Source organism: Capra hircus, chromosome 3, assembly GCF_001704415.2.
Source record: "Capra hircus breed San Clemente chromosome 3, ASM170441v1, whole genome shotgun sequence".
NCBI lineage: Eukaryota > Metazoa > Chordata > Mammalia > Artiodactyla > Bovidae > Capra > Capra hircus.
The window spans coordinates 8,708,753-8,735,208 of NC_030810.1; the positions used below are offsets into that span (position 1 = coordinate 8,708,753).

The 26,456-nt window shown below is 48.3% G+C and overlaps 1 protein-coding gene across 1 annotated transcript in view; it reads right to left on the reverse strand.

Moving 5' to 3' along the window:
* The window catches only part of CSMD2 (CUB and Sushi multiple domains 2), a 616,901-nt gene that overhangs the window by 190,573 nt on the left and 399,872 nt on the right, over window positions 1-26,456 (reverse strand). Inside the window, exons 20-24 of the mRNA XM_018046480.1 lie at window positions 23,428-23,643; window positions 21,496-21,684; window positions 14,711-14,880; window positions 3,922-4,078; window positions 1,951-2,142 (exon numbers count right to left, since the gene is read on the reverse strand). Of these exons, the coding sequence (XP_017901969.1) occupies window positions 1,951-2,142; window positions 3,922-4,078; window positions 14,711-14,880; window positions 21,496-21,684; window positions 23,428-23,643 (924 nt within the window). The remainder of the gene's footprint in view (window positions 1-1,950; window positions 2,143-3,921; window positions 4,079-14,710; window positions 14,881-21,495; window positions 21,685-23,427; window positions 23,644-26,456) is intronic.

The window sequence follows — 26,456 nt, forward strand, 5'->3', positions numbered from 1 at the left end:
AGTGCGGCAGGCCGCTGGAGGTTCAAAGTATAAATATTTTTCCCAGCACCGCTTGAGCAGATCCTTTAAGTTCCATCCGACTGGCAGATTAGATATTCAGAAGGACTTTATGGGGGAGACTTTCTGCAAAGCAAATAATTGTTTTGCAGTGTGAATCATCACCTCCTTCACATTTTGTTTGCTCTGGCTTGCCTATGGCCTCAGACAGTTGTCTGTTTATGCCTGTGTCTTCCTTTCTGGCCTGGGACCTGCTTTTCCTTGTATTCCCAGGGCCTGGCAGAGAGCCTGGCACACGAATGAAAGAAGGAGATAGAAACAGGGATGTAGGGAGAAAGGGACAAGGTGTGCCTGCACTTGAGCACAAAGAGAGAGGAAGACTCCAGAGGCCACTGTCCTGTTTTGTCCATAGTCAGGTTTAAAATCCTTGCCTTTAGACCCTCTGTTGTGTAACAGTGTCAAGATCCTGTTAACATACAGTTGTCTGGGTGGTGGTGGGGAGAGTATCACCCTTACCACCTCCCCCCCATGCTGGTTCACACCTCCAGCTTCACACTGGCTCAGGCTGGAATGGGCAACTCTTCTCCCTTCCCCTCTGGTGGGTGATGCTTACCCATCCTTTCAAGTCTCAATTAAAATATCACCTCCTAAGCACAACTTTCTTGTATTCCCTCCACCCTCTGGCACCTACTCTTGTTACAATGCTTATCTTGTACAATGATCTGTTTTGGGTCTCTTCTCCTTGCCGGGGTGTGGGCTCTCCAAAGGCAGAAAGAATGCTTTATTCTTTCTTTTTTTCATTTCTCTGCTTCTGCATACACCCAGACATACATCTGCACCAATTCTGCCCCTTGGCACTCGGTAGGTGCTTACACGTCCTCCCGGTTGCTTTTATAAGATCAGCCAGAGCTGCACAGCCATGCTGAGGTTGTGGGCCATGGGACAGGGGAAGGGATGAGGGAGAGGCCTGAGGATGCAGGACCAAGCGGCATGGTAGGACTCCTGCTCAGCAGGGAGGGTCATACATGCTGTGAGGCGGGTGGGCCAGACAGACAAAAGGACGAGCGTGAACTGTTCTCCACTTCTGCCTTGGACCAGGTTTCTCTTGTCCTGTGACATGTGGGTGGAGCCTCCCAACAGCCTGTGTTGACATTCTGGAAGCACCACAGGGTTAGGAAGGCGCTAGTTCATCATCACATTCTTAAGCATGACATACATCTAGCTCATGATCTGAAACTTGAGGACAAGACAGATATTAATTCATCATCCTACTTTCTCTTCCAGCATGTCCCCAGAAAAGGGAGCACGAACCCCATTTTGTCTATGGGGAAACTGAGGCCCAGAGTGAACTGGAGATTTATTTAGTCATGGTGTGGCAGGAACCCTTGGAACCAGGCAAAAAGTTCTTCTTCCTCTTAATTGACTCTGCCACCTCTCTGTTGTTACCAGCACTACGACTCTGAGAGCATAACTTGGCCCTGGTGCCACTCACTAAGTGTGTGATGGAGGCGAAACACCGCCTGGTGACTGTCATGCGGGTGTGATGAGGTTGAGAGTCAGGGCGTGGGTGGCACAGATGCAGGGCCAGAGATGGCCCCCATGAATAGGAGGGTTCAGACAGCCCCGAGGCCCTGGGACGTGGGGACCAATGGGGGACCCTTAGTGAGCCCAGAGCTTGGAACTCTGCATTAGGGCACAACCAAAGTGGTAAAAAACAAACAAACAAACAACCACCAGCCAAAGCAGGAGACATAAAAGATGTGAGTTCGATCCCTGGGTTGGGAAGATCCTCTGGAGGAGGGCATGGCAACCCACTCCAGTGTTCTTGCCTGGAGAATCCCCATGGACAGAGGAGCCTGGCAGGCTGCAGTCCATGGGGTCGCAAAGAGTCGGACACGAAGGAAGTGGCTGAGTACGCACGAGGGGTCACCTGCAGAGCAAGAGGCCTCCTACCGACACAAGTGGGCAGCGGCTGGTCCCAGGCCCTGCGCTCCCCGCTCAGACACAGCAGCTCCTCACTGCCCCGCAGGCTGTACCCGGGGTCACAGCTGAAGGACACGGAGCTCCCAGCGAAATGGCCTCCATCATGAACCTTGTAGCCAAACTGGGGGGTTCCTGGGTCCTCACATTTGATGAGTTCAAAACCTGGGGAAAAGAGAAAAGAGTGAGCATGATATGCCTGGCACAAACCACATCCTGCAGCCCATCCCCCCCATCCCAGAGTGTGCAGGTCCTTAAGAAAGCCACTGGCACGTGCCTTACGGAGCACTACTTCGGGGCCACATGACTGTGCTCAGGTCAGGGTCTCTGTTTACAGAGTGTCCCCCCTTGCCTGCCACTGTATATAAACAACTTCACTTATTTCTTCCAGGACAGCTTTTAATAGTTTTCAGGTGTAGGGTCTGGATTTTCTGGGTTTTTCTGGTTTGTTTCTTTGAGCCATAGCATTTTGCTAGCAGGAGCTGCTTTTCCCACTTTGCTCCCTGAGACATTCTGATAGGAAATACGGAAAAGTCACTTTGTGTATATGTTTCACAGCTCAGCTTCATCCTGCTGAAGTATATACTCTATTGAATGAGCCTGGAAAAGGACACCTCTGTGAGCTTACACAGAGCTCCTCAGGCACAGTGGTCACCTGGATCAGCTCTTGTGTTTTATTCACAGGATTCCTTTAGGGACGAGTGACTATGCATTCCACAGCTGAGAATATTGACTGAGGAAGGTCACACAAATTGCCTCAAAGTCACCCAATCTCAGGTGACAGAGATGGAATTGGAAGGCAACTCTGTTTAATTCTCTTCCATCGATGTGCCTGCAGTGACATGCACAGACCCCATGTCCAGGCAAGAGGCATTTTGGGTAGACTCATTGTGGGGTTTTTTTAGCACTTTTATAGAGATATAACTTACATACCAAACACTTGCCCATCTACAGTGTACAATGCAGTGTCTTTTCGTCTATTCAGAGTTACGCGACTCTCAGCACAATCTACTTTTAGACACTTGCATCACCCCAAACGGAAAATGAATTTTCCCCAACTTCTTCATCCCCAGGCAACTAACAATTTTCCTCCTATCTCTGTGGATTGGTTTATTCTGGACACTTCATATAAATGGATCATGCAGTACATATGTCTACATGTCCTATGACGGGCTTCTTTCACTTAAAATCCTGTTTTCAAGGTTCAATCATGTTGTAGTATGGACTCAAACTGGATCCTTTTCTATGGCCAAATAATACCCCATGGTATGGATGGATATATCCACTCATCAGTTGATGGATACTCACTGGATTTTAAAGTAGCCTATAAAAAGCACATTTCTTTGTAGCAACTGGGCAAATAGAAGCTCAAATCAATGAATAAAATAGCTGTGAAGCAAAAGAATGGAGATACCACCCCAAGTATTCTGTAGCTGTGGACAAACCTCGGGTGATTTTTCTTTTTGCAATCTCAGGAATAAGGGAGGGAGTTACAGTCAGGAAAAAAGGGAATCAACACTTGACTCTTCAGGGAGTGGTAAAAAAAGAACATAATTATACATCAGTGTTTGCATTTTTTACATCTGACTGTAGCCGAACATTATTTTATAAATGTCATGATTAGGAGAGGCTATCTTTGGTTGATTTAATTAAAAGACTCCGTGCTTATTATTTTTAGTGAGTTAAAGGTGATGAGTGAGTAAAAGCTGTGCTGTAACTCTGAGCTCAGCTAATCACGGGTGTAACCATGGAGCTGGATGCCAAGTGGCAACCTATCCACATCACGGGCACAGGGTCTTAGGGGAAACAATCAGCTAAGTGTGCACCAGTTAGAAAAAATCAAACCCACTAATTGACGGGTGACATCCCGGAGCCCAGCCTCCCAGTGTGCGGAACCAGGGAGAGCCTGATTTCATGGTCCACTCAGAAGTGAGAAAGACTTACTGGAAAAGTGCAGCTCAAAGCCCTTGCTGGTGTTCTCAGCATCAGTGATGAAATCAAGCCACAAACTGCTGGACGTACTATTCAATGTCACCCCCAGCATCTCGGTGCGGCTGAACACCCCGAGCAGACGGGCAGAGTTGTTATTGCCATCGTAGACCTGGACACAGGAGAGACCCCAACCCCATGTTATCAGCATGACCTTATCTGGAACAAGAGCTCCCGAACCCACAGCCCACATTCCCAGAGTTCAGCACAGATAACAACTGTTAGAAGGGCACTGAGCCCCTGGATGCAAGGAAGACAGCAGAGTGGAGTTGGCCACCATGTGGTTATCAATCTGTCTCACCTTCACTTGGTACCAGTTTTGTGCTCACCCTATCTTGGTGTGAATCCGATCTCTAGGAACTGGTTGCTGTTCTAACCTTTCCAGGGGAGTTCTGGTCTAGTTCCCCCAACCCCCATATGGCACTCTTCAGCAGCTGGGGGAGGCCAGGTTGGGGCAGCCTGACTGCCCAAGCCAACTGTTTCTGCAGACACATAGGCTGCAAGCGGAGACATTACTTTGCCAACAAAGGTCCGTCTAGTCAAGGCTATGGTTTTTCCAGTGGTCATGTATGGATGTGAGAGTTGGACTGTGAAGAAAGCTGAGTGCTGAAGAATTGATGCTTTTGAACTGTGGTGTTGGAGAAGACTCTTGAGAGTCCCTTGGACTGCAAGGAGATCCAACCAGTCCATCCTAAAGGAGATCAGTCCTGGGTGTTCATTGGAAGGCCTGATGCTAAAGCTGAAACTCCAATACTTTGGCCACCTCATGTGAAGAGTTGACTCATTGGAAAAGACTCTGATGCTGGGAGAGACTGAGGGCAGGAGGAGAAGGGGAGGACAGAGGATGAGATGGCTGGATGGCATCACCGACTTGATGGACATGAGTCTGAGTGAACTCCGGGAGTTGATGATGGACAGGGAGGCCTGGCATGCTGCAATTCATGGGGTTGCCAAGAGTCGGACACGACTGAGCGACTGAACTGAACTGAACTGAGGCTGCAAGCATTTGGCATTTCTGCACTGCAAGATATGCTATCTTGTCCTTCCATGATCTGAGACACCCAGGAGATGAGATAGCTGTCCTCCTCCCTAATCCCACCCTGGTAGCTCAGTGGTAAAGAATCTGCCTGCCAAGGTAGGAAACGCAAGAGATGGGAGTTCGATCTCCTGGAGTAGGAAATGACAACCCACTCCAGTATTATTCTTACCTGAAAAATCCTGTGGACCGAAGAGCCTGGTGGGCTACAGTCCATGGGGCATCAAAGTCAGACACAGCTGAGCACACACACATACTACCTCCACCCCACTGCGGCAGCGGCCTCGGTCTCACACTCTGCAGGACCAGGGCCCTGGGATCCGGCAGGATGGAGTTAAAATGTCCAGGGTGTCAGATGTCACATATCTTCCCATTCCCCAAACTCAGCCTCTGCCCCTTCCCTCCTAAAATGAGGGCTCCAGCCAGGGCCTGCTGGGCTAGCCAGGGGTGGAATCATGCAGGCATCTGGTTTCCCTGACTCCCATCTGTCCCCTGAACTTCTGAGCACCAGCAAAGACAGCAGTCATCAGAATAATGAACTGGCTCCCCAGGTTCCGAGGTTGCCGCTCCTTTCCAGACAATTGTGCAAATAACAACAGAAGTTGTGATTGAGTGAAGGACCCCCTGGTGCGTTGGTAAATATCAAAGATGGGATCTATGGGTGGGTGATGAATATTTGTGCATGGCACAGGATGTGGTGCCAGCTGCCAGCAAATTGGAACAATATTTCCATCCTACTATTTATGAAGCAAAGCTTTCTAAAAGAAGTCATCCTTCAAGCTAACAGTGCTTTATATTACAGAGATTTGTTCAGGCCCCTGGGAGCCTCAAAAGTCTGTTTCCAGATCCTGTATGCAATTGCTTTATGTCATGGATAGACTGGGCGAATTCCAGAGCGCCAACAGATATAGAGATGACACCAATTCAAAGAGTTTTGCTCACTGTTACATCCAGATTGCTATAAAAATATTTTTACCCATTAACACATATATTTTCTAATTGACTGATCAAGGAATTAGTCATCAACATTTGCCAGCATCACAATCAGAGAGACAGCTAGTCACCATATGTTTCTTAATGGAAGACACCAATAACTATGGGGTCATTTCGTCAAAAGAAAAATTAAACCTAAGATCAAGCTACTGTATCGAATTTCCAAGTTATAGGAAATATGGAGGACAGAGGAACATATGAAATGAATAAATTACAAATAAACAAACAAGTCACAAATAAATAACAAGTAAATTATTCCCAGGTGGCTCAGTGGTAAAGAATCTGCCTGCCAATGCAGGAGATGTGGGTTTGAGCTTCCTGGGTCAGGAAGATCCCCTGGAGGAGGAAATGGCAGCCCACTCCAGTATTCTTGCCTGGGAAATCCCATGGACAGAGGAGCCTGGCAGGCTACAGTCCACAGGGCACAAAAGAGTTGGACATAACTTAGTGGCTGAACAACAACAAAAAAAGAAGAGATGGAGGTAGAAACCTAAACACACAAAAAATACTTGAGGCAACTAATCTAGTGGGTAGATTTTATTTGGATCCTGATTCAAATAAAGTGCAAATTTTAAAACTATTATGATAATATTAAAAAATTTTAAAATATAATTATGAATTATATTTAAAAATATAATTATTGGCATATCATTGTCCAGAATATATGGAAAATTCCCTGGTACATAAGAAGCACCTAATAAATGTATGAAAGAAGTGAAAGGGTTAGTCACTCAGTTCAGTTCAGTTCAGTCGCTCAGTCGTGTCCAACTCTTTGCGATCCCATGAACCGCAGCACGCCAGGCCTCCCTGTCCATCACCAACTCCTGGAGTCCACCCGAACCCATGTCCATCGAGCCGGTGATGTCATCCAACCATCTCATCCTCTGTTGTCCCCTTCTCCTCCTGCCCTCAATCTTTCCCAGCATCAGGGTCTTTTCAAATGAGTCAGCTCTTCACATCAGGTGGCCAAAGGACCGGAGTTTCAGCTTCAACATCAGACCTTCTGATGTCACTCAGTTGTGTCCAACTCTTTGTGACCCCATGGACTGTAGCCAGCCAGGCTCCTCTGTTCATGGGATTCCCCAGGGAATAATACTAGAGTGGGCTGCCATTTCAAATAAATAACACAATAGCTTCTTTTAGTAATTTTGCCTTTAAATCCACCTGGAATTTTGGCATATGGTAAAAGATAAGATGGGCTCCCTAGGGGCCACCAGTGGTAAAGAACCTGTCTGCCAGTACAGGAGACCTAAGAGACATGGTGTGATCCCTGGATCAGGAAGATCCCCTGGAGAATGGCTTGGCAACCCATTCCATTATTCTTGCCTAGAGAATCCCATGGACAGAGGAGCCTGGTGGGCTACAGTCCACAGGGTCACAAAGAGTTGGACACAACTAAAGCGACTTAGCATGCACAAAAGATAAGATACATTTTCTTCCTTGTTGATTAGCCATTTTTAACTAATTAACTCTGTAAATATTTTGCCCATTATCAACTTTAAAGCCACCTTTATCACATATATAGTTCAACAAATTTTTGGGGTCAACTTTCCAGGCTACCACAGTTATTTCTTTGTCTATTCCTGCATGTGAGCTGGACTTCTGAGGTGGTGCTAGTGGTAAAGAACCTACCTGCTAATTCAGGAGACATAAGAGATACAGGTTCAAACCCTGGGTCAGGAAAATCCCCTGCATGAGGGTCTGGCAAGCCACTCTAGTATTCTTGCCTGGAGAATCCCATGCACAGAGGAGCCGGGCAGGCTACAGCCCAGTCAGACATGACTCAAGCGACTTAACACGCATGTACATGAGCTATACTGTTTTAATTATGATAGCTTTGTGATATATTTAAATATTTAGTAGGGCAAGTCCCTTCTCATTTGTCTTCTTTTAACTTAAGAAATTCTTCTCTCATATTTATTCTTTTAGATAAACTCAAGAATTTTCTCAAATTAAGAAAAACAACAACTCTCCGTACTCCCCTCAAAAGACCCAAAATAATTTCTATAATTCTCACTGATTAACATTAAATATACAGATTGATAACAGAGAAAACATATATCTGCATGATATTAAGTCTTCCTATCCATATATATGACATCTGATTCCACTTAATAAAGTTGTCTTTTATATCTCAGTAAAGTCTGTACTTATTCCTGGGCACTTTAATATTTTTTATTGATTTTGGCATTTGGGTCTTTGCATGCATTTATTTCCTAACAATATTGCTTGTACATAAGAAAATGGCTTTGATGGTTCAGTTCATCATTATATATAGGTGATGGATTTATCCCTGACAAATCTGAGAGAATCTGTACACAGCCAGTACATCTAACCTTCTTTTTTCTGTATTAGATGCTTCCAATCTAATACAGCTTTATTGAGGTGTAATTGACAAATAAACTTGATTTTTAATATGCATGAAACCACTACATCTAATAAGACAGGTCAGCAAGATGGCTGCCTTCAAAATATGTTAAGTGTATCGTGTTTAGCACACAGTTACAATGTAACATTCCTACGAACATCGCCGCATGCATATCTGCTTACACACCTATTCAAGTTTCTCTTTGGCGTACATGTAGAACTAGAATGGAGAAGCAGGTCACACAGGGAAGGTACATCTTCAACTTTGTTAGATACTGTCAGTCTGCTCTCCGAAGAGTACACCAATTTAATCTCTCTACCAGCAACGTAGGGCAGCTTTCATTACTTTATATCTTGGCCAACACTTGCTCTTTCCAGGAACTCTAAAATTTTCCAATATGATGAGTGCGAAATGGTTTCTTGTTTTAATTTTTATGTCCCTGATTATCACCAAAGTGGAACATCTTTTTGCATGTTTATCAATTCTACACTCCTCTTCTGTGAATTGCCCGTTCATAGACTTTAGCCGGCCCTGAATATGAAACCTCCCTGCATTTATTTTAGTTTTATGTCCTTCAGAATAAAGTTTTATAATTTTCTCAGTTAATGTTATATGCATTTGTTAGGCTTATTCCTAGGTGTCTGAACAGTTTTTGTTTCTATTATGAGAACCCTTCCTCCTCTCTTATTGCGTGTTTGAATTGGTTGTAGAAACATCAGTGGCTTTGCTAAGCTGTCTTATTGGTTCTGACAATTTATTGGTCGGTTGTTTTGTATTTCCCAAATAAGAGACAGTTAGGATATTCCGTTCTAATTGTTACGGCTTATTTGTTCTTTTCTTTGTATAACTGTAGTGGCTTGGATCTGAATACTATTGATGGTAGCAGAACAGCTGGTCCTGTTCCTGACTTTACCGGTAATCCTTAGGAAGTTTTGTCATTAAGTATAATGTTTGCTACAGGTATTGGTAGAAATTTTTTTTTATCTGATTGAGAAAGTTCTGTCCATAGCTTTATGAGATATTTTTACAAGTCATGAACAAGTACTGACTTTCATCACATGTTTTGGGATACGTTGGCAGGATCTTATATTTTTCTCTCCTAATCTGTTTATGGGCTTCCCAGGTGGTGGTAGCGGTAAAGAACCCGCCTGCCAACGTGGGAGGCATAAGAGATGCATGTTTGCTCTCTGGTGCTGGGAAGATTCTCTGGAGGAGGGCTGGCAACTCACTCCAGTGTTCTTGCCTGGAGAATCCCATGGACAGAGGAGCCATGATACTCTGTTAGGACTCCTGGTCTATGATCATAAGTGAAACTGGCCTAATATTTTATACTGTCCTTATTCAGTTTGATATAAGTATTTTTATTTGTCCCATTTAAATGGGTGGAGATATGAGTGCTAATTTTCCTCTTTTTGAGACAGTTTGATTATTGTAGGGGTTAATCGTCCCATGAAGTGTTCTGAGTTTATCTGTAAGACAGTCTAGGCCTGTGCACTTTGAGAGAGAATATGGGAGAATTCCCATGTTTTAAATGGCTATTGGTTTATTCCAATTTGTATTTTTTCCTGATATCAGTACTTATTATCTATTAAAATTTTCCATCCCATTTAAGCTTTCATAGTTTTTGGCTTATGCTTTTCCTAAGCATAGTCAAAAGCAGAGACATTACTTTGCCAACAAAGGTCCATCTAGTCAAGGCTATGGTTTTTCCAGTGTTCATGTATGGATGTGAGAGTTGGACTGTCAAGAAAGCTGAGTGCCGAAGAATTGATGCTTTTGAACTGTGGTGTTGGAGAAGACTCTTGAGAGTCCCTTGGACTGCAAGGAGATCCAACCAGTCCATCCTAAAGGAGATCAGCCATGGGTGTTCTATGGAAGGAATGATGCTAAAGCTGAAACTCCAGTACTTTGGCCACCTCATGAGAAGAGTTGACTCATTAGAAAAGACCCTGATGCTGGGAGGGATTGGGGGCAGGAGGAAAAGGGGACGACAGAGGATGAGATGGCTAGATGGCATCACCGACTCGATGGATGTGAGTTTGAGTGAACTCCGGGAGTTGGTGATGGACAGGGAAGCCTGGCGTGCTGCGATTCATGGGGTCACAAAGAGTCGGACACGATGAGCAACTGAAATGAACTGAACTGAACTGAACTGAAACATTTTCTAATTGTTTTCATAATCTGTACCTTATCTATGACTATGTTTCTTTTTCATTATTAAAATTATACATTTGTGGCTTCTTTATTCCTTGATCAGTCTGGCATATTCTGTCTAGAATTCTGTCTATTCTATTCTGGTTTTTTTTTTAGTTTTCTTTTTTCAGTCATTTTTCCTTTTATCTTTAAACATATCTTTCTTCTACTTTCTTTGGATTCATTCTATTATTCAAGTACCTAAATCCTTATTTATTTTTAATCTAGATGATATGCCAGAGAGTAACAGATGTATATTAAATCTTCTACAATGACGGTGACTTTATTAACATTTTTTACATTTCTAGCAATTTTGATTTAATTTATTCATGCTATGTTATTTGGCACATAAAGTTTTACTGTGGATTGATTGTACATTTTATTAATATAAAAGAACTCTCTTTTTCATTTCATTATGAGATGAGCGTTCTCAAATTTATCTTATAATAAAGTGATTTCATTTTTCTGTGGTTTGCCATCTTCTGTTCATTGCCTCCATTCCATTTTTAATTGGGTGATCATGTTTTTCATCTCTGTTCAATCTTTCTTCATCTCAGATTGCCCTGTTTTCATTATTGCTTATTTTTGTGTCATAAATATAATATCCTCTCAAATCCTGCTAAGAATACAAATTAAGAGCTTTTAAAGTATTTTTTTTTCCTTTGTTGCTTACAGAGGGGGCGATTAAGTGTGACTCCTCAGACAGGTCCCGTCTTCTGATCTACTGAATGTTTGTACATATCCGGTTCATTTTCCTGTTGGCAAATCACCACAGGGGGAGAAGAAGAAAGGGCAGTGGGAAGACTCAGTCATCTCTAAGGGGGAGAAGAAGAGCTGAGCCAGAAGAGGCTGTAACAGAGCAGAAGCCTTTCCTGGTGCTAAAGTGTGTGTGTGTGAAGGAGTGCGCGTGCGTGTGTGTGTGTGTGTGTGACTGCGGCAGCCTCTTCTCTAATAAGCCTGCCCACTCTTGTCAGGTGCCAGCCAAGGCAGTGCTCTGCTTTATCCTGCTTGCCAAGGACAGCCAAATAAACTTCAGCATGTTGTGTTGGGAGGGAGCTTGGCTCTGGAGGTCTCTCTGGCCAAGCGCAGTTCCCAGAAGCACTAGTGGGATTGAGACCTGGCTCCTGCCAACTGTCCCCTGGTGTGTCCTTGGCTCCAGGCCCTGCTGCTCTATGCGGCCTTCGAGGCCTTCGTCCTTGAGGTTTCTAGCACTGCATCCACAGGAAAAACTTCACTTAGGTGAAATACAATTTGATCAGGCCCTTTCTCAATCTGGACCCCCTTTGGCGGGTATTCCATTTGGCAAACATGCCTTTAAGTTGTATGTGAAAGGCACCCTTACCTAATTTCCCCTGTTTCATGTCCCTTTAGTCATTTTCATGGAAACCTGCATGTAGTTATACACATGAGCTTCCTGTGCCATCTTGAGCCGGGAGTTGTCTTTCCACACTATGGCACCGAGAGGCCCTTCCTGTCTTGCAGATATCAGAGGTCAAGATTTTGGTGGGAACCTATATAGGATTAATCAGGAAGTTCTGGGAGACAAGCTGGAGTATGTGCAGGGTGAGGCCTAAGAAACATTCAGTTATTAAAGGTAAGGAAAAGACCAGGAGAGGGGAGGGTCACAAGAGCCAGAAAACAGTCATTTCGCAGGTTAGAAATACGAGCGTGTATGACAGGTGTAGAGGGTTGATCAGACGCCTGTGTTCGGGAGATGATGGGTCTCCTTGGGCAGGAAGGAGTCCAGGTACATGCTGGGGCTTCTTGGGAGGGTCAGGTGTGTCCTCGGGACTGGAAATATACCGATGTTCTGGCAGATTACACAGGGCAAGGGCAGGATGCTTCTGGGGGTGACTTGAGGTGCTGCTTCCTTTGCGTCAAGGGAGATCAGAGTGACAAGGGTAAACGGCCCTGCCGATGCAGCTGACGGCGGCTGCAGGTGGAGACTGTCGCTGTGTGTTTCCTTTTGCTCCCACACCGCTCGTGTCCCAGGCTCTCCTTTGGGAGGGCAAGGGTTCTGAGGCGAAGAGTTAGAATGGGAAACCACATGACCTCCCGGGGCCCTGCCCTCTCCCTTCGTCAGACCCCCTTCTCTGTGGAAGCTCTGGTGGATACAAGATCATGTGACTAGTCCAGAGCCACAGTCCAGTCTCCTGAGGAGGACCCTACAGAGGCCTAGAAATGGGGGAAGAGGCTCTTCAGCAACAAGGTCAAACTCAGTATTAGAAGGCTGGTGGCAGGGTCCCTGGATAGGCGGCTGCAGAGACCAAATCTGAAGTCTTGGGAAGATCTCTCCAAGAAGCACAGAAAATCAGCCCTTCTCTCCATAGCCCTGAAGAACCATCTGCGGTCCTGATGCCTGCCTGAGCCCTCCCTGACCTCTGGCCTGGGGATAATGCCCCAGGTCCCTCCCTTTTGACCTGAGTGCATTCAAATGTCTCCCTGTGGTCTATTAAGCTGCACCACTTGACCCTCAGGCAGAATCCAGACAGTGCAGTGGGGTGTGCACGCCTGCTGACCATGTCTTAAGTGCGCCTCTGAGTCCAGACCCCCTGGAGAGGATGCTCGGGCCCTGGTCAGGCTCCACATGACCTCCAGCCACCAAGGAAGGGACCCCTCTGCTGATCCCCGCAGGCCACATGCACAAAACTGCTGCTCACATTCCCTTCAAAACCTGAAAATTACATTATGCCTCAAAAAGGCCTTCTTTTCCTGCATGGTGAACAACAGCTTTTCTTTAAGATTTTCTCTGTATTGTCCAGCTTTCATCAATTCCATCTGGAGTGCTAGAGCGAGGAGGTCACCCTGGCCTTGCTGTCCCTGGGTGTGTTCTCCGAGGCTCTGCTGTAGGTGATGAAGAAACGGACGGAGGACACTGAGGTCAGGGGGTGCCTGAAGACACCTCCCTTGGAAAGCACAGGGCCTGGGTATCGCTCACTTATGGGGAGAGGCACTCTGCTTTTCTGTGGTCTGGGGAGCTCAGAGGTTGAAGAGCAGAGCTGAAGGGACCAATGATAGGGCTCCATTCCCTCCTGGGCCACTACCATATTCTGTTCTATTTCAGGCGTATCTCGTCCCAGCTGGTCATCTCACAGTACGGCCTCTTGGATTTAAGAATAATTAGATAAGATTGAAAAAACCTTCCGAACACACAGACACACACACACAAACACATGCCCCAGATGGGAGGGTCAAGAGTATCATCTCTATATACAAAGCACAGTATACTCATTATATCTAGAGAGAATCCTAAGGGGTGGGGATTGCTTAATGGTTTCTCTCTGGATTTTCTAAAGTCTAGACTTCTCTAGTTACAGGGAATGAAACTATTCTAGAACATGCACAAAAACAAAAGTTCTTAGCCTAGGATGAAAATGAACCTACTCCATGGAGATTTTCCTTATAGTCCCTTTTAATAAGGCGTCTCTTTGATAAATTCTCCAGAGTTAAGGCTTTGGTTACACACATACACACATCATGTATTACTGGAAGTACACAGTTAACCACATGCACACAAAGAAACGCAAGTCATATGTGTGTTCAGCGTCTTAACAAGGCCCCCTCTATAAGCCTTTCTTTAGTCCACGTCCTTTCACCTCTTTCTCTTATGGAGATCCTGAACTCACCTTCTTTAACCCCACTGCCACCCGTAGACCGCCGCCATGGTGCACTGAAGCTGCTGAAACAGCCAAACCATCTACTGTAACATAAACTCACAACATACACAGATGCGCCCACACAAAACACAAAGATGCATAGACGCAGATCCCTCAGACCAAATACACACACAGACACAGATGCACACACATCAAGAAATGTACATATAAACATATGTATTTATGATTTCTTCTATCCACATTGACGGTCAGAGTTCATAATGGAAAACCTGATCGCTGACCTGCTACCGCTACTCCGTCACATACATGTTTGAGAGCAGTTGGCTCCTAAGCAAACTCTAAATCCACGTTCTTTAGAATACATGCATCCTACCCTTCTCTCTTAGGTTCTCACTTCTCCCGGATGAGTGAGGACAATATCTTGGGACTCAAAGGGGAAGAAGAGAAGCTAAGTCCTTCGCACAGAGATAAATGGGCATGGTGACCACACTTTTGCAGCCCGTAATGTGTGTGCACGGCGACATCTCTCAGTGTTACCTTGAGCACATCTCCTTCAGAGAGTTCAAATGCCTTGGCTTTGAGCTGAATCCCCTTCCCTGGCTGGGTCTGGATGGAGTAGATGCATTCGTGGTTGTTGCTGTAGTTCACAGGAAAGTTGGGGGACAGCAGAGCGCCCTGAGTGCCCGTGACCGAATTCCCACACTCAGCTGGAAACGGAATCACAATAATAGCAGATTAATGCTGGCCAGCTACATCCGGGACACAACGCACAGCGCTGGGGAGCCTCAAAAGATGACAAGTCGCTTGCCTCTCTACCTGCCGACGCGCCTGCCCACCTGCCCATTTGTCTGCCTGTCTATAGGACTGCTAATCAACGTGGTTTTTTTTTTTTTTAATTAACCCCAGACTACCTGTATTTCTGCTTGGTCCCTTTACTTCTCTCCTTCAGTTTGTCTGTCTTTCTTCTTCAGGAACAGAAATGAACCCACCAGTCACCCTTTACTTTTAAAGTGTCATGAAGCAGCTACTCTCCCATCTGCCCATATAGTATCATAGCAACAGAAATGACCAAGGAGGGCATCAGGGGAAGCTGGGGGCCACCAAGTGAGGAGGGATGCAGCCTTTCCATATCAGAGGATAGCAACCAAGAGGGGACGCATTTGAATAATAATCACTAGCATCTCCCAAGCTTTACAAAAAACGTTTCAGCCATTAATCACAAACTGATTATCATTCCTGTTTTAAATATAAAGACTCTGGTACTTAGCAGTTTAGATTGTCTCTCAACTCAAGAAGAGGAGGGGGCTGACAACTCAACCCTCTTGATCCTAGAATTTAGGGCCTCCGAGGCTCTGGAGAAAGGTTTGGCACAGACCCATGGAAACCCTGTTTCGTGCAACAGCTAATGAATTCACACCTTCCTCTCAAAATCTGTCTCTTCCTCCAGAATTAGTCATTCTTTCCCCATTGTTCCCATACCTTTATTTTTAGTACTTGACTTGTTTGTTAACATTTCTCTCTCCTCCACTTCACTGTGGATGCTTCCGGACTTGGTCATATTTCTGCACCCTCAGCACCCACCCGTTCACTTGGCGCCTGGGCAGGACAGGCAGCAGCGAGGAAAGGGGAGGTATCTCGGGGCAGGCGTGTGCTGAAAGACTCTGCAGTCCGCTCCCTAGGGGCTTCAATAATTAGGAAGCCACTTCCTAGGCTTCCCCGTGGTAGAGCATCTACCAGACTGCACCCTGATAGCTTGTTACTTGCCTGTACCCCCTACCCAAACAGCGAGTTACTTGAAGGTCAGGGTCATGCTTAACGAATCCATGAATTTACAAGGCTTGGCCCAGATTGTCTGTAAAATAAATATTTGCCAAATAAATGAATGAATAAACATGGAGGACGCTGACCTCAGAGGATGGACAGCTCTAAAAATAATTAGATTCTGGAAGGACATAAATACACATCCAGATGGCAGGCCCATTATTTGTCTGGACATATAGGGAGTCTGGAGCAAGGCTTAAATCTCTGAAGTTGATGGTAGCAAGTCTGCTTCCTCCAAACTACTCCTCAGTGTCCCTGTTCTAGGCACAGTCATTGGCTAGAAGGGCCCTGAGGTCAACCAAGGGGCTGCTGACCACACATTCAACTCTGCTTGTCTATGCCTGGAGTATCCTGGGCCACAGCAGTGTGGAGGAAGCGTGTGATGCAAGAAAACTCAGAGTGGAGCCTCTTGTGGGCTTAATTGTACCTTTGTGTGTTCTCTTGTCCCCAGGTCTGCTCCTTATGATCATGTTCCACCCACCAGTCCCTACTTTTTCATCCAGCCCTACTCCCTGGGTTCTTTTCATTTCAGGACCAGCTTCAGTTTCCTAAGACTTTACCTTAATCATTACTGTGGACTGTGTGTTTGTGTCTCCCTGACAAATTCCTATGCTGAAGCCCAGATCCCCAAGTATGATGAGGTGAGAGCCCTCAGGGTGGGGTCAGTGCAAGAGGAACAGCAGAGGAACTGAGCAGAGCCCACAATGCAGCAAGAAGGCTGCTATCTGGCAGCCAAGTGGAGGGCCTCCACCTCACACTGAACCTGCTGGCACCCTCATCTGGAATTTGCTAGCTTCCGGATCTGGGAGTAAGAAATGTGCATCGTTGAGGCCGCTCACATGCTGGTATTTTCTTACAGCAGCTCACAATGAAAAAGAGAGCCATCATCTCTCTTGGAGGAGAAATCTCACTTTGTAGGACTTTCAACTCAGCCTGTTTGCAAAGCGTTTGAACCTGCGTAATAAATGTCTTAGGCTGGGGCATAAAACTAAAGTGGGGGTGGTAGACAGGAACCCTGGGGGCCGCTGATACTTTAGGTGGATATTATGTCTAACGTGTGGATATATTTTGGGTGCCCTCCGATGAAGGTGGGTATTTGGGCAGGGTGTGCTGAAGGATGTGCGTGTTTAGACATGTATTATTCCTCAGTCCCATCACGTGGGCAGCCCTCTGAAGCAGCTCTCCATCACCTCTGGGGTCACACGGTATTCCCTTCTGTCTAGGGAATGGCATGTGGTACACTGGGATGAGCACAGACTTTAGACACAGACAGACCAGTTATATCAACTCTCTGAACCACTGTCTCTTCATCTGCCTCCAGCTGGACAATAACAGCATCCACATAAAGCTAGAGAGGATTCGGCTATGAAATTTCATGATGAAAAGGGTGAATATGTGTGCTTCCTAGGTGGTGCTAGTGGTAAAGAACCTGCCTGTCAATGCAGAAGACATAAGAGATAAGGGTTCGATCCCTGGGTTGGGAAGATCCCCTGAAGGAGGGCATGGCAATCCACTCCGGTATTCTTGCCTGGAGAATCTCATGGTCAGAGGACCCTGGCGGGCTATGATTCATAGGGTCACAAAGAGTGGGACACAACTGAAGTGACTTGGCAGCAGCAGCAGGTGAGTATATCGGAAGTGGTTTGCACCTGGCTGCAAATGTAACCACAGCCATGAAATTAGAAGACGCAAGCGCTCCTTGGAAGGAAAGCTATGACAAACCTAGACCATGTATTGAAAAGCAGAGATGTTACTTTGCCAGCAAAGGTCCTCAGAGTCGAAGCTATGGTTTTCCCAACAGTCATGTACGGATGTGAGAGCTGGACCATAAAGAAGCTTGAACACCAAAGAATTGATGCTTTCGAATTGGGTTGCTGGAGAAGATGTCTGAGAGTCCCTTGGACTGCAAGATCAAACCAGTGAGTCCTAAAGGAAATCAACCCTGAAAATTCATTGGAAGGACTGAGGCCGAAGCTGAAGCACCCATACTTTGGCCACCTGAGGCGAAGAGTTAAGTCTTTGGAAAAGACCCTGATGCTAGGAAAGATTGAGGGCAGCAGGAGAAGGGGGTGAAAGAGGATGAAATGATTAGGTAGCATCATCAACTCAATGGACATGAGTCTGAGCAAACTCCAGAAGATAGTGAAGGACAGGGAAGCCTGGTGTGCTGCAGTCCATGGGGGAGCAAAGAGTTGGACATGACTTAGCAACCAACATAGCACCTAATAGGCCCTCAACAAGTATTATTCCTTTCTCTTCCCATCTAACCCAATGAATCTGCATAGCTTATCTACTTTCATTTGGAGCCCTAACTGCCCGGGCTCTGGGACTGTCAGGTAGCCCATGAAGCTTCCTGGGAAGCAGGTGTTCGTTGCCTGACATTCACAGCGCCCTCACTGTTCCTGATGCCTCTTGCTCACCACCTAGTTCCTGAGAGTTGGTTTTCATTACACATGGGCCTTGGTATAGTTTGGCACTTCATTCCTGCCCCTGGCTTGCTGCACAAGAGCTAGAGGCCATTTCTGCCCCAGCATGGCTCTCTCCTCTGTCCCACATGCCCCACTCCTCGATAAGGAGGGAAAGGGGGCCAACAGCTTCAGATGGACCCTTCTGCCAAGGCCTTTTTCCAGGGCACCAGGGAGTGTCCAGGAGGTAGAGGGACATGGCGCTGGCTCCTGGGAGGGCTTCTGAAGTATTAGGGGAGGTGAGCAGATGCATTGAAAAGTCAAACACAAGCATAAGTGAAAACAAATAAACATTCCAGAGAAACACAGTCATCTGTGCTGGCAAGTACTGCGGCTGATTCAGGCATCTTCGACTTCTGCCGTCCCGTCAGAAGAGGTCTCATTAAGGGCAGGGGCATGTCAGTCCCTCAGTCCCTCGGGGAACCCCCCGAGGTGGAGAGTTAGGGCTGCTCCATCACACGGGGCTCCCAAGGACAGGGTCATTCTGCAGAATGGGGTCCTCTGGGGTCAGGGCTGTCCCTTCTATCTCCAGTTTAGGGGACCCTGAGGTCAGGGGCTGCTGTGTTGCCCGCCACACCATGAATTAGAGCCCAGAGATGTTTATCTCCTTCTCAGGGGGGCATGTTCCTGGTAAGTCATCCAATTTACACCTCCAGTGCATACGGCAACCGGGAGCATCTCCCGAGTGGGCATTCCCATGATACCTCCAGCCTGAGGCTCTGTTGTGGGCCTGGCGGTAATTAGAGGTGATTATAATTGCTATGCAGTATTAATACATACAAAACAGAAGACAAATGGAATAATGAAAATATTGTGAGGTGCCATGAACAAACAGTAATTGGAATAATAAGTTACAGAATGAGTTTATGGAACGAGATCGATGAGGTGAGAGCTAAGGGCGTGAGCACATCTGCGGTCCTGGATAATCCCATTCAGGAAAAACTCCCCTCAGAACCACTGAGCTGAAGACATTTTTCCAGAGAAGAAAAGAGCTTCTAGCAGCCAGGTTGAAACTGAACCTACACAGTGGGAGCTACATGTGTGTCTGCACGTATGCACAGGTTAGGGTGGCCGGATGCTCTACGGCAGGGGTCCCCAGCCTCCAGGATCTAAGGCCTGATGGGCTGAGGTGGAGCTGATGTAATAATAATAAAGTGAACAACGAATGTAATGCATTTAAATCATCCCGAAACCATCTCCTGCACGTCGGTCAGTGGAGAAACTGTCTTCCGCAAAACCGGTCCCTGATGCCAAAACGGTTGCAGACTGCTGCTCTGGGGAGGATGAATAAAATTTGAGATCACTTAATTGATCAAAAATGGGATTCTTTATCTATTTGTCTTAATGCTTCCCCTCTGAGATCGTGCAAGGGTGTTGGTTGTTGGTCATCGATAAATAAGGATTAAAATGTTATTGGTCAAAGGATGATAATCGTATGGCGCCCTCCTGCTTGATGTAAACCATGCCTTCTAATCTGGAGTAAAACCTGTGAGCTGGGTACTGCTATCTCTGCTTTATAAATACAGAGAAGCTGGGGCCGATGGGATTGGGTGGCCTGCCCAAGATCCAGTGGCTGGTAAATGGCAGAGCAGAGAACTGACCTTGGGCCCATGTGATCGGCTGGCCCGAGCCCAGCGCATCTTGCCATCCTGTTTATGACTGTCCCCTCCAGAGCCCCCAGGGCTCTGTGGCATTGTCCCAGGCAAGGCTGACCTCATGGACCCTCAAGGTGCCAACCGCTGCTTCAGTCAGTGCAGTGCTGTCTCGATCTGTTTGGTATTTTGGGGTTTTCTTTAATATTGAACATGCGTTCCTAGTGGCTAACAGTGAGCATGGTAAGCACTCCACTGAGCCAGCCTGTGTCCATCTACCCCATGGTGTCAGTATCGAGCGATCAGTGCATGAACCTTATACACGTGGGGCAGCCAGCAACTGCCCCAGCTCCCTGGAGTATCACCCCATTTCTCTGCACCCTCTGGGCCTGGGGCTCTGAAGAGTCTTCTCCGGCTCCTTGGCAAGGAGCCCGGCAGGGCCTGGGGTCATAGGGCTCCTGGTCTCAGCTCTCTCAGCTACCTCTTCGACCTCATCATCTACTGTTTTTCCATCGCTCACTCCAGACTGGCCTGCAAGCCGTTCCTGAAGCAGTGAGCACCTTGTGGCTCAGGGCCTTGGCACTTGGCCCCCTCGTCTCCCATGAATGCCTTGGTATCTCCTTGGATGCCTTCAGATCCCTACTATATATTGTTAACCCATCCGAGAAGCCTTTCCTGATCACTTTTTATAAACACTTCCCACACTTTCTAAGCTGACTTACTCTTTCTCTCTAACCCTCAACACTGCCTGCCACTACACATCCACATGCTTGTAGCCCATCTCCCTCCACCAGAATGCGAGAGCAGGGGTGGAAAGGCTTCCTCCATGACGTTCAGTTTTATATTCCCAGCATCTAGAAGCATGTCTGACCTGCAATGGGTGCTCTAGAAATGAACTTAGCTCTTGCTTCCCTCTGCCCTCTGTCCTCCCCAGTTGAAAGGATGGAGTCTTTCTGGAAAGTCTCAAAAGCTAGCACACTCACTGAACTAGTAAAATCAGCCCTCTCTTCCACCATATGGGGACTCTTCATGGGCAAAGGTCATACCTCCTTCCCACAGGTCCACCCACGCCCCACCCAGATTTCCCTGCAAGAGGCATCCAGAAGCCATGGGAACGTGCGTTAAGGGTGGGAGTTGACGGTACGGAAGTTGATTTCATCCGAGTGCCTCCTGCGGACTCACTTTGCAAAGGTCAGCTCAAGCTCCCAAACAGCCCATGAAGCAGGTGTTGGCTGCCATCCCTCCTGTACAGGTAACGAGGCTGGAGCGGAAGGACGGTAGGCCACCCACCGAGGTCCCACTGCAGGTCACCGTGTGCTAAGACACTTCTCAAGCCCAGTCCCATTGGCCTCTTGGCCCATGTGTGTTCCACTACCTCACAGCAATTGACTGAAGTTCGGCCAACCCCCTTAGTGAAGCAAAATGAAAGCACGTGACCACCTACCAACACACCTTGGCAGAGGCGAACTCCACAGGCGCCGTCTGCCCCCCAGGCACGTGATGCGGGCCGTGCCCTCCAGGCGGTACCCGGGGAAGCAGGAAAAGGTCAAGGTGTCGCCTACGCCAAACTGCAAGCCCTTCCGGATGCTGTAGGCTGGGACCTCGGGCTCCTCGCAGGGTTCCAGGTCATACTCTGGAAGGGAGGCAAGAGAGCCGGGGTCAGAGACAGAGGAGGGGCACACAGACAAAGACGCCAGGGAGAAGAGGGCGAGAGAGGAGGACAGACAGGGGCACAGGATGTGCAGGGATCCAGGAAAGGCAAGGAGAGGAGAGAGAACTTGAGAGGGACAGAGGCAGGGGAGAACAGGCAGGTTGTGCTCCGGGCGGTCTGAGCGCTTCCCAGCCCAGAGGAGTGGGAGAGGGCACTGTGTTTCTGGAGGCTGGCTTCCCAGGGGGATTTATGAGGCTGACCTGTCCCTCCTCTAACCTTCATCTCCACATGAAGCCCAGCTTCAGGCCTGCAGACCTTCCTGCCTCTTTCTCCCTGGATACCGAGCCAATTCAATTCAATTCAGCCTGGTTCTAGAGGGGTCAGAGTGGAAGACCCAGCCTAGGGCAATTTACATTTGGAAAAAGAACCTAAGAGCTGAATTTGGTTAAAGCTGTGCCTCAGGAGCACTGACACTTGAGGCAGATGGCAAGTGTGACGGAGCAGCATTGCTGGACCAGGGACCGGCCTCTAGTGACTTGACGTCTCTAGCGATGACACAGAAGTACTTCTCCCCTTGTCCTCATGGGCAATGCCCTTCTGGGACACTGTACCCCAGGGCTCCGTGTGGTTGGGAAAAACAGACGGGATAAGGCAGATGGGGGTGCCTCAGAGGTAACGAACCCTTCTGCCAATGCAGGGGCCACAGGAGATGTGGGTTCTATCCCTGGATGGGGGAGATCCCCTGGAGGAGGAAATGGCAACCCACTCCAGCATTCTTGCTTGGAGAATCCTGTGGACAGAGAAGCCTTGCAGACTGCAGTCCTTAGGGTTGCAAAGAGTTGGACACGACTGAAGTGACTTAGCATGCACACAGGCACAAGGCGGGCCGGCTGGATATGTCCCATCAGCCAGCGCATGGCAGAAGGCATCTGCTGGAGGGACGTTGCGGGGCTGAGCTGGGCCACGTCCCATTTCCTAGAGGTCAGATATCTCTTGCACATCCCAGGAAAATCTACCAGCTACCTCTGCTCCTGGATGGGAAGGAGGGTGCTCTGGGAGCAAGTGAAACGAGCCACAAAGGAGCAAAGGGTCCTCTTTCCTCCCTGAATGCAAACTGAAAAGCTTTCGTTTCAGGATTCCTAAACACAGTGAAAATTATCCATCACTACTAAATTAGCGTTGGGAAGCAGTCTCCGAATGAGACCAAAACACTCCAACGTGTTAATTTCCATCTCCCTTCTTTTTCTTTGTTTTTGGAAATTGCTGTGGTTGTTAAGTAGTGGAAGTGGAATTAAAGAAGGATCTGGACTTGCTAGGGCTGGAAGGGACTTTGGTAAATGGCAGCCCACTCCAGTATTCTTGCCTGGAGAATCCCATGGACGGAGGAGCTTGGCGGGCTACAGTCCACAGGTTGCAAAGAGTCGGACACGACTGAGTGACTTCACTTTCACTTTCACTTCACTAGTTCATCAGTTGGGCCGGTCACATTCAGAGAGAACCCTGAACACCTTCACAGAAGGAGATCCCCCCACAGATCTGCTAATTCCTTCCAACCCACTATAAGCAATGTTCATCCTTGTATCTAAACAGACTACTTCTGCCACAGCACTGAGGTTCCCCTCCTAGAGGCTGGGGAGCGGACTAGCGCCACCTGCTGGCTGACAGTGGGGGTGGGGTGGAGGCCCAGAGTGCCCTCTTGGCCTGAGGGACCCTCAAGTGCTGTACCTGAGAAGGTGATGTTGAAGCCTTCGTAGGACATAGAGAAATCGGAAATGAAGCGGACCTGGGCGGTGAAGTTGCCATAGAGACCGGCGCTGATGGGGGCCGGCAGCCGTGAGCCCGTCAGCTGGCGCAGGGGCTGGGTGAAGCTGCCGTTCTCCGTGATGAGGAGGTAGTCGTGGCCGCTCTCCAGGTGGAAGGTGTGGAAAGTGAAGAACACACCTGCCGGGAGCCAGAGGGTCAGGGGGCAACGGTGAGGGGGGCCCAGCTGCACGCGGGGGTCTGCCGAGCATTCCCCGTTTGTAAACATCTATCGGTGTGCAGAAGTCTAAGCAGCAACACGCACAGGCCAAACTGACCGAAGGGCCCAGGTGAGCCGGACACCCTCTTGCCCACAGGCTCACTTAGGGAGGAGGACTCTGCTTCAGGCTTGTCCCAGTTTGAAAGGGAGATTTATGGTTAGGGCATTCATTCAGTCAACAGGTTTTCGTATATTGTTGGGTGTTTCCTGGGCTAGGACTCAGGGCTAGGTGGGTGCAATTGGGATAGAACCACCGTGCAGAGTGACCTTCGCTGTCATCAGTATAGGCCAGACTGCACTGGGGGACAGAAGGGAAAGAGGGAAAGGCAGGATGGCCTCACTAAAGAGTATTTGTTTGGGGTCTTAAAAGGAGGCAGGGGAAGTAACCGGCTAAGAGGGGAGAGGGTGCCCCAGGCAGGGGACAGAGCTGCTGTGGAGTCCAGAGCTTGGTGAGCCGGGCCGTGCTGTTGGACGTACTCAGCTGGGAATATCCAGAAGAAGAGCTGGACACGTAGGCCCTCTGGGGCCAGACTGGATATTTTTTGAGAGCTGTTGAGGGCCTATCCTATCCAGAGTGTACCAGATTTCAGATTAGCAAGATGTTGGTGGCTTTGAGAAGGAGGAAGTGGAGTGAGGGGAGGCAGAGAGAACAGTTAGAAGGATGTCAGCCATGCACTGAGGGGGGTGGATGGGGTCGGCCAAGCGGACAAGAGCAGGAAAGGGACGTGCGACACGGGAGGCGAGGTGGACACGGATCAGAGGCAACAGAGGCAACGGAGGAGCCAAGGGGTGACAGGGAGGGTCCTGACCTGAAGGACAGTGATGTCTTTCGTGAGCCGGGGCTGGACACATAGGAAGAGGAGCAAGTGGTGGCAGGGTAATGACTTTGGCTTTGAACACTCTGCACGGTCAGCATTCAAGAGGCACCAGCTAGCAGGAGGGAACTGGACGTGCAGATTGGAGTTCAGGGTTAAGGTCGGACTGCAGCAGTAGATCTGGGGGTCACTGGCAAACAGGTGCTAGCTGAACCCCCAAACACGAAGAGGAAGGGAGGTGGGCAGGGCAGTCATCAGAGAAGGGTAGATTGGAAGCCTGGGGGGAGGTGGCATCACACAGAAGACGGGAGGAAGAGGAGCGGTCAGAGAGGGGCCAGGCAGCTATCTGAAAGGGAGAAGGGGGAGGGGCCATCCACTGAGGGGGAGGGGCTGAGAGCCCCCACTAATGAGAGTAAATTTCAGCCCTCAGTATGTGTGTGTCACTGTTCTGAGTTGCTCTGTAGTTGGCCCCTATCAATGGGAAGGGAAGATACAACAACATTTCATCCTGCTACTAACCCTGCAACCTGGGTACGATTCTTCTCATCTCCATGTTACACCCGAGGAAACCGAGGCACAAAGCAATGAAATCATTTGTCCAAGGTCACCCAACCTGTAAGTGGGAAAGCTGGGTTCTGAACTGAGGCAATCTGGTGGCAGAGGCTGTGCAATAAACCACCCCAGGATGCAGCTTCTCCTGCGATGAAAAGAGAGTCAAAGGTGGGTGGGTGGCTGGGCAGGCGGTGGGAGGGGCCAGGAGGTGAGCAAGGTCATAGAGCAGCAAGGTCTTAGCACCTAGAGCAACGCTTCAATTTGTCCAGACGGCAGCTGAGTTTGGGTGGACAGATGTACAATGCATGTCCGCCCACGAGCGAGTGTGCCTAAGGGAATACACCCCATGGATGTGCCAGGGCGGGAATGCAGGGAGGCAAGGAATGCTGTGCCCACGTGCTGTTCAAAGTCCATGGACCTCGGCAGCCTGGGCATCGCCTGGGAGCTTGTCGGGAATGCAGAATCTCGGCCTCCACCTCAGATGTCCTGAATCAGCACTCGCATGCTAACAAGATCCTCCAAGAGATGTGGAGGTACATACGAGTGTGAGGACTACTTCTCTAGATAACCACTGATGTGTTCAGGATAAACGGTGGTTAGATGCAAGGTCTTCACGCTAAAGCATTTTAGCTGTTTTCACTACTTTGCCTCTCTGTTGATAGAAACTGGCGATGCAGAGGACTGGGGCTTCTACGGGCGGGGGCTGGGAGAACAGAACCCCGCAGAGGTGGTGGAAGCAGTTTGTAAATGTCCTGTGCTCAGGCAGCTGACATGCATCCATGTATCTATTTACTCAGAGAAATAGAGCCTGGGCTTCCCTGGTGGTCCAGGGGTCAAGAATCTGCCTTGTAAGGCAAGGGAGGATAATCTGATTCCTGGTCCAGGAAGATCCCACACGCCACACAGCACCTGAGCGCGTGTGCCGCAACTACTGAACCAATGCTCCAGAGCCCGAGAGCTGCAACTACTGAGTCCACGTCCTACAACTACTGAAGTGTGCTCCCTTAGAGCCGGGCTCCACAGCAAGAGAAGCCGCTGCAATGAGAAGCCCACAGACTGTAACGAAGAGTAGCCCCCGCTTGCCACAACTAGAGAAAGTCTGCATGCGGCAATGAAGACCCATTACCACCAATAAATGAATCAATCTTAAAGAAAGAGAGAGATCTCGAGTGCCTGCTAAGTGCCAGATCTGTGCTAGGTACTGAGAAAGATTCCCCAGCCTGGTGGAGGAGACTGACACACCAGTAGTGAGATCCAGAGCGGGGGGCACAGAGGGAGAGTGGGTGACCGTGCCCCCAGGGTTGGGAAGGTGTCACAGCGGTCACAATCTGTGACATGAGGGGTGTAAGCACGCGTGGAGTCCCATG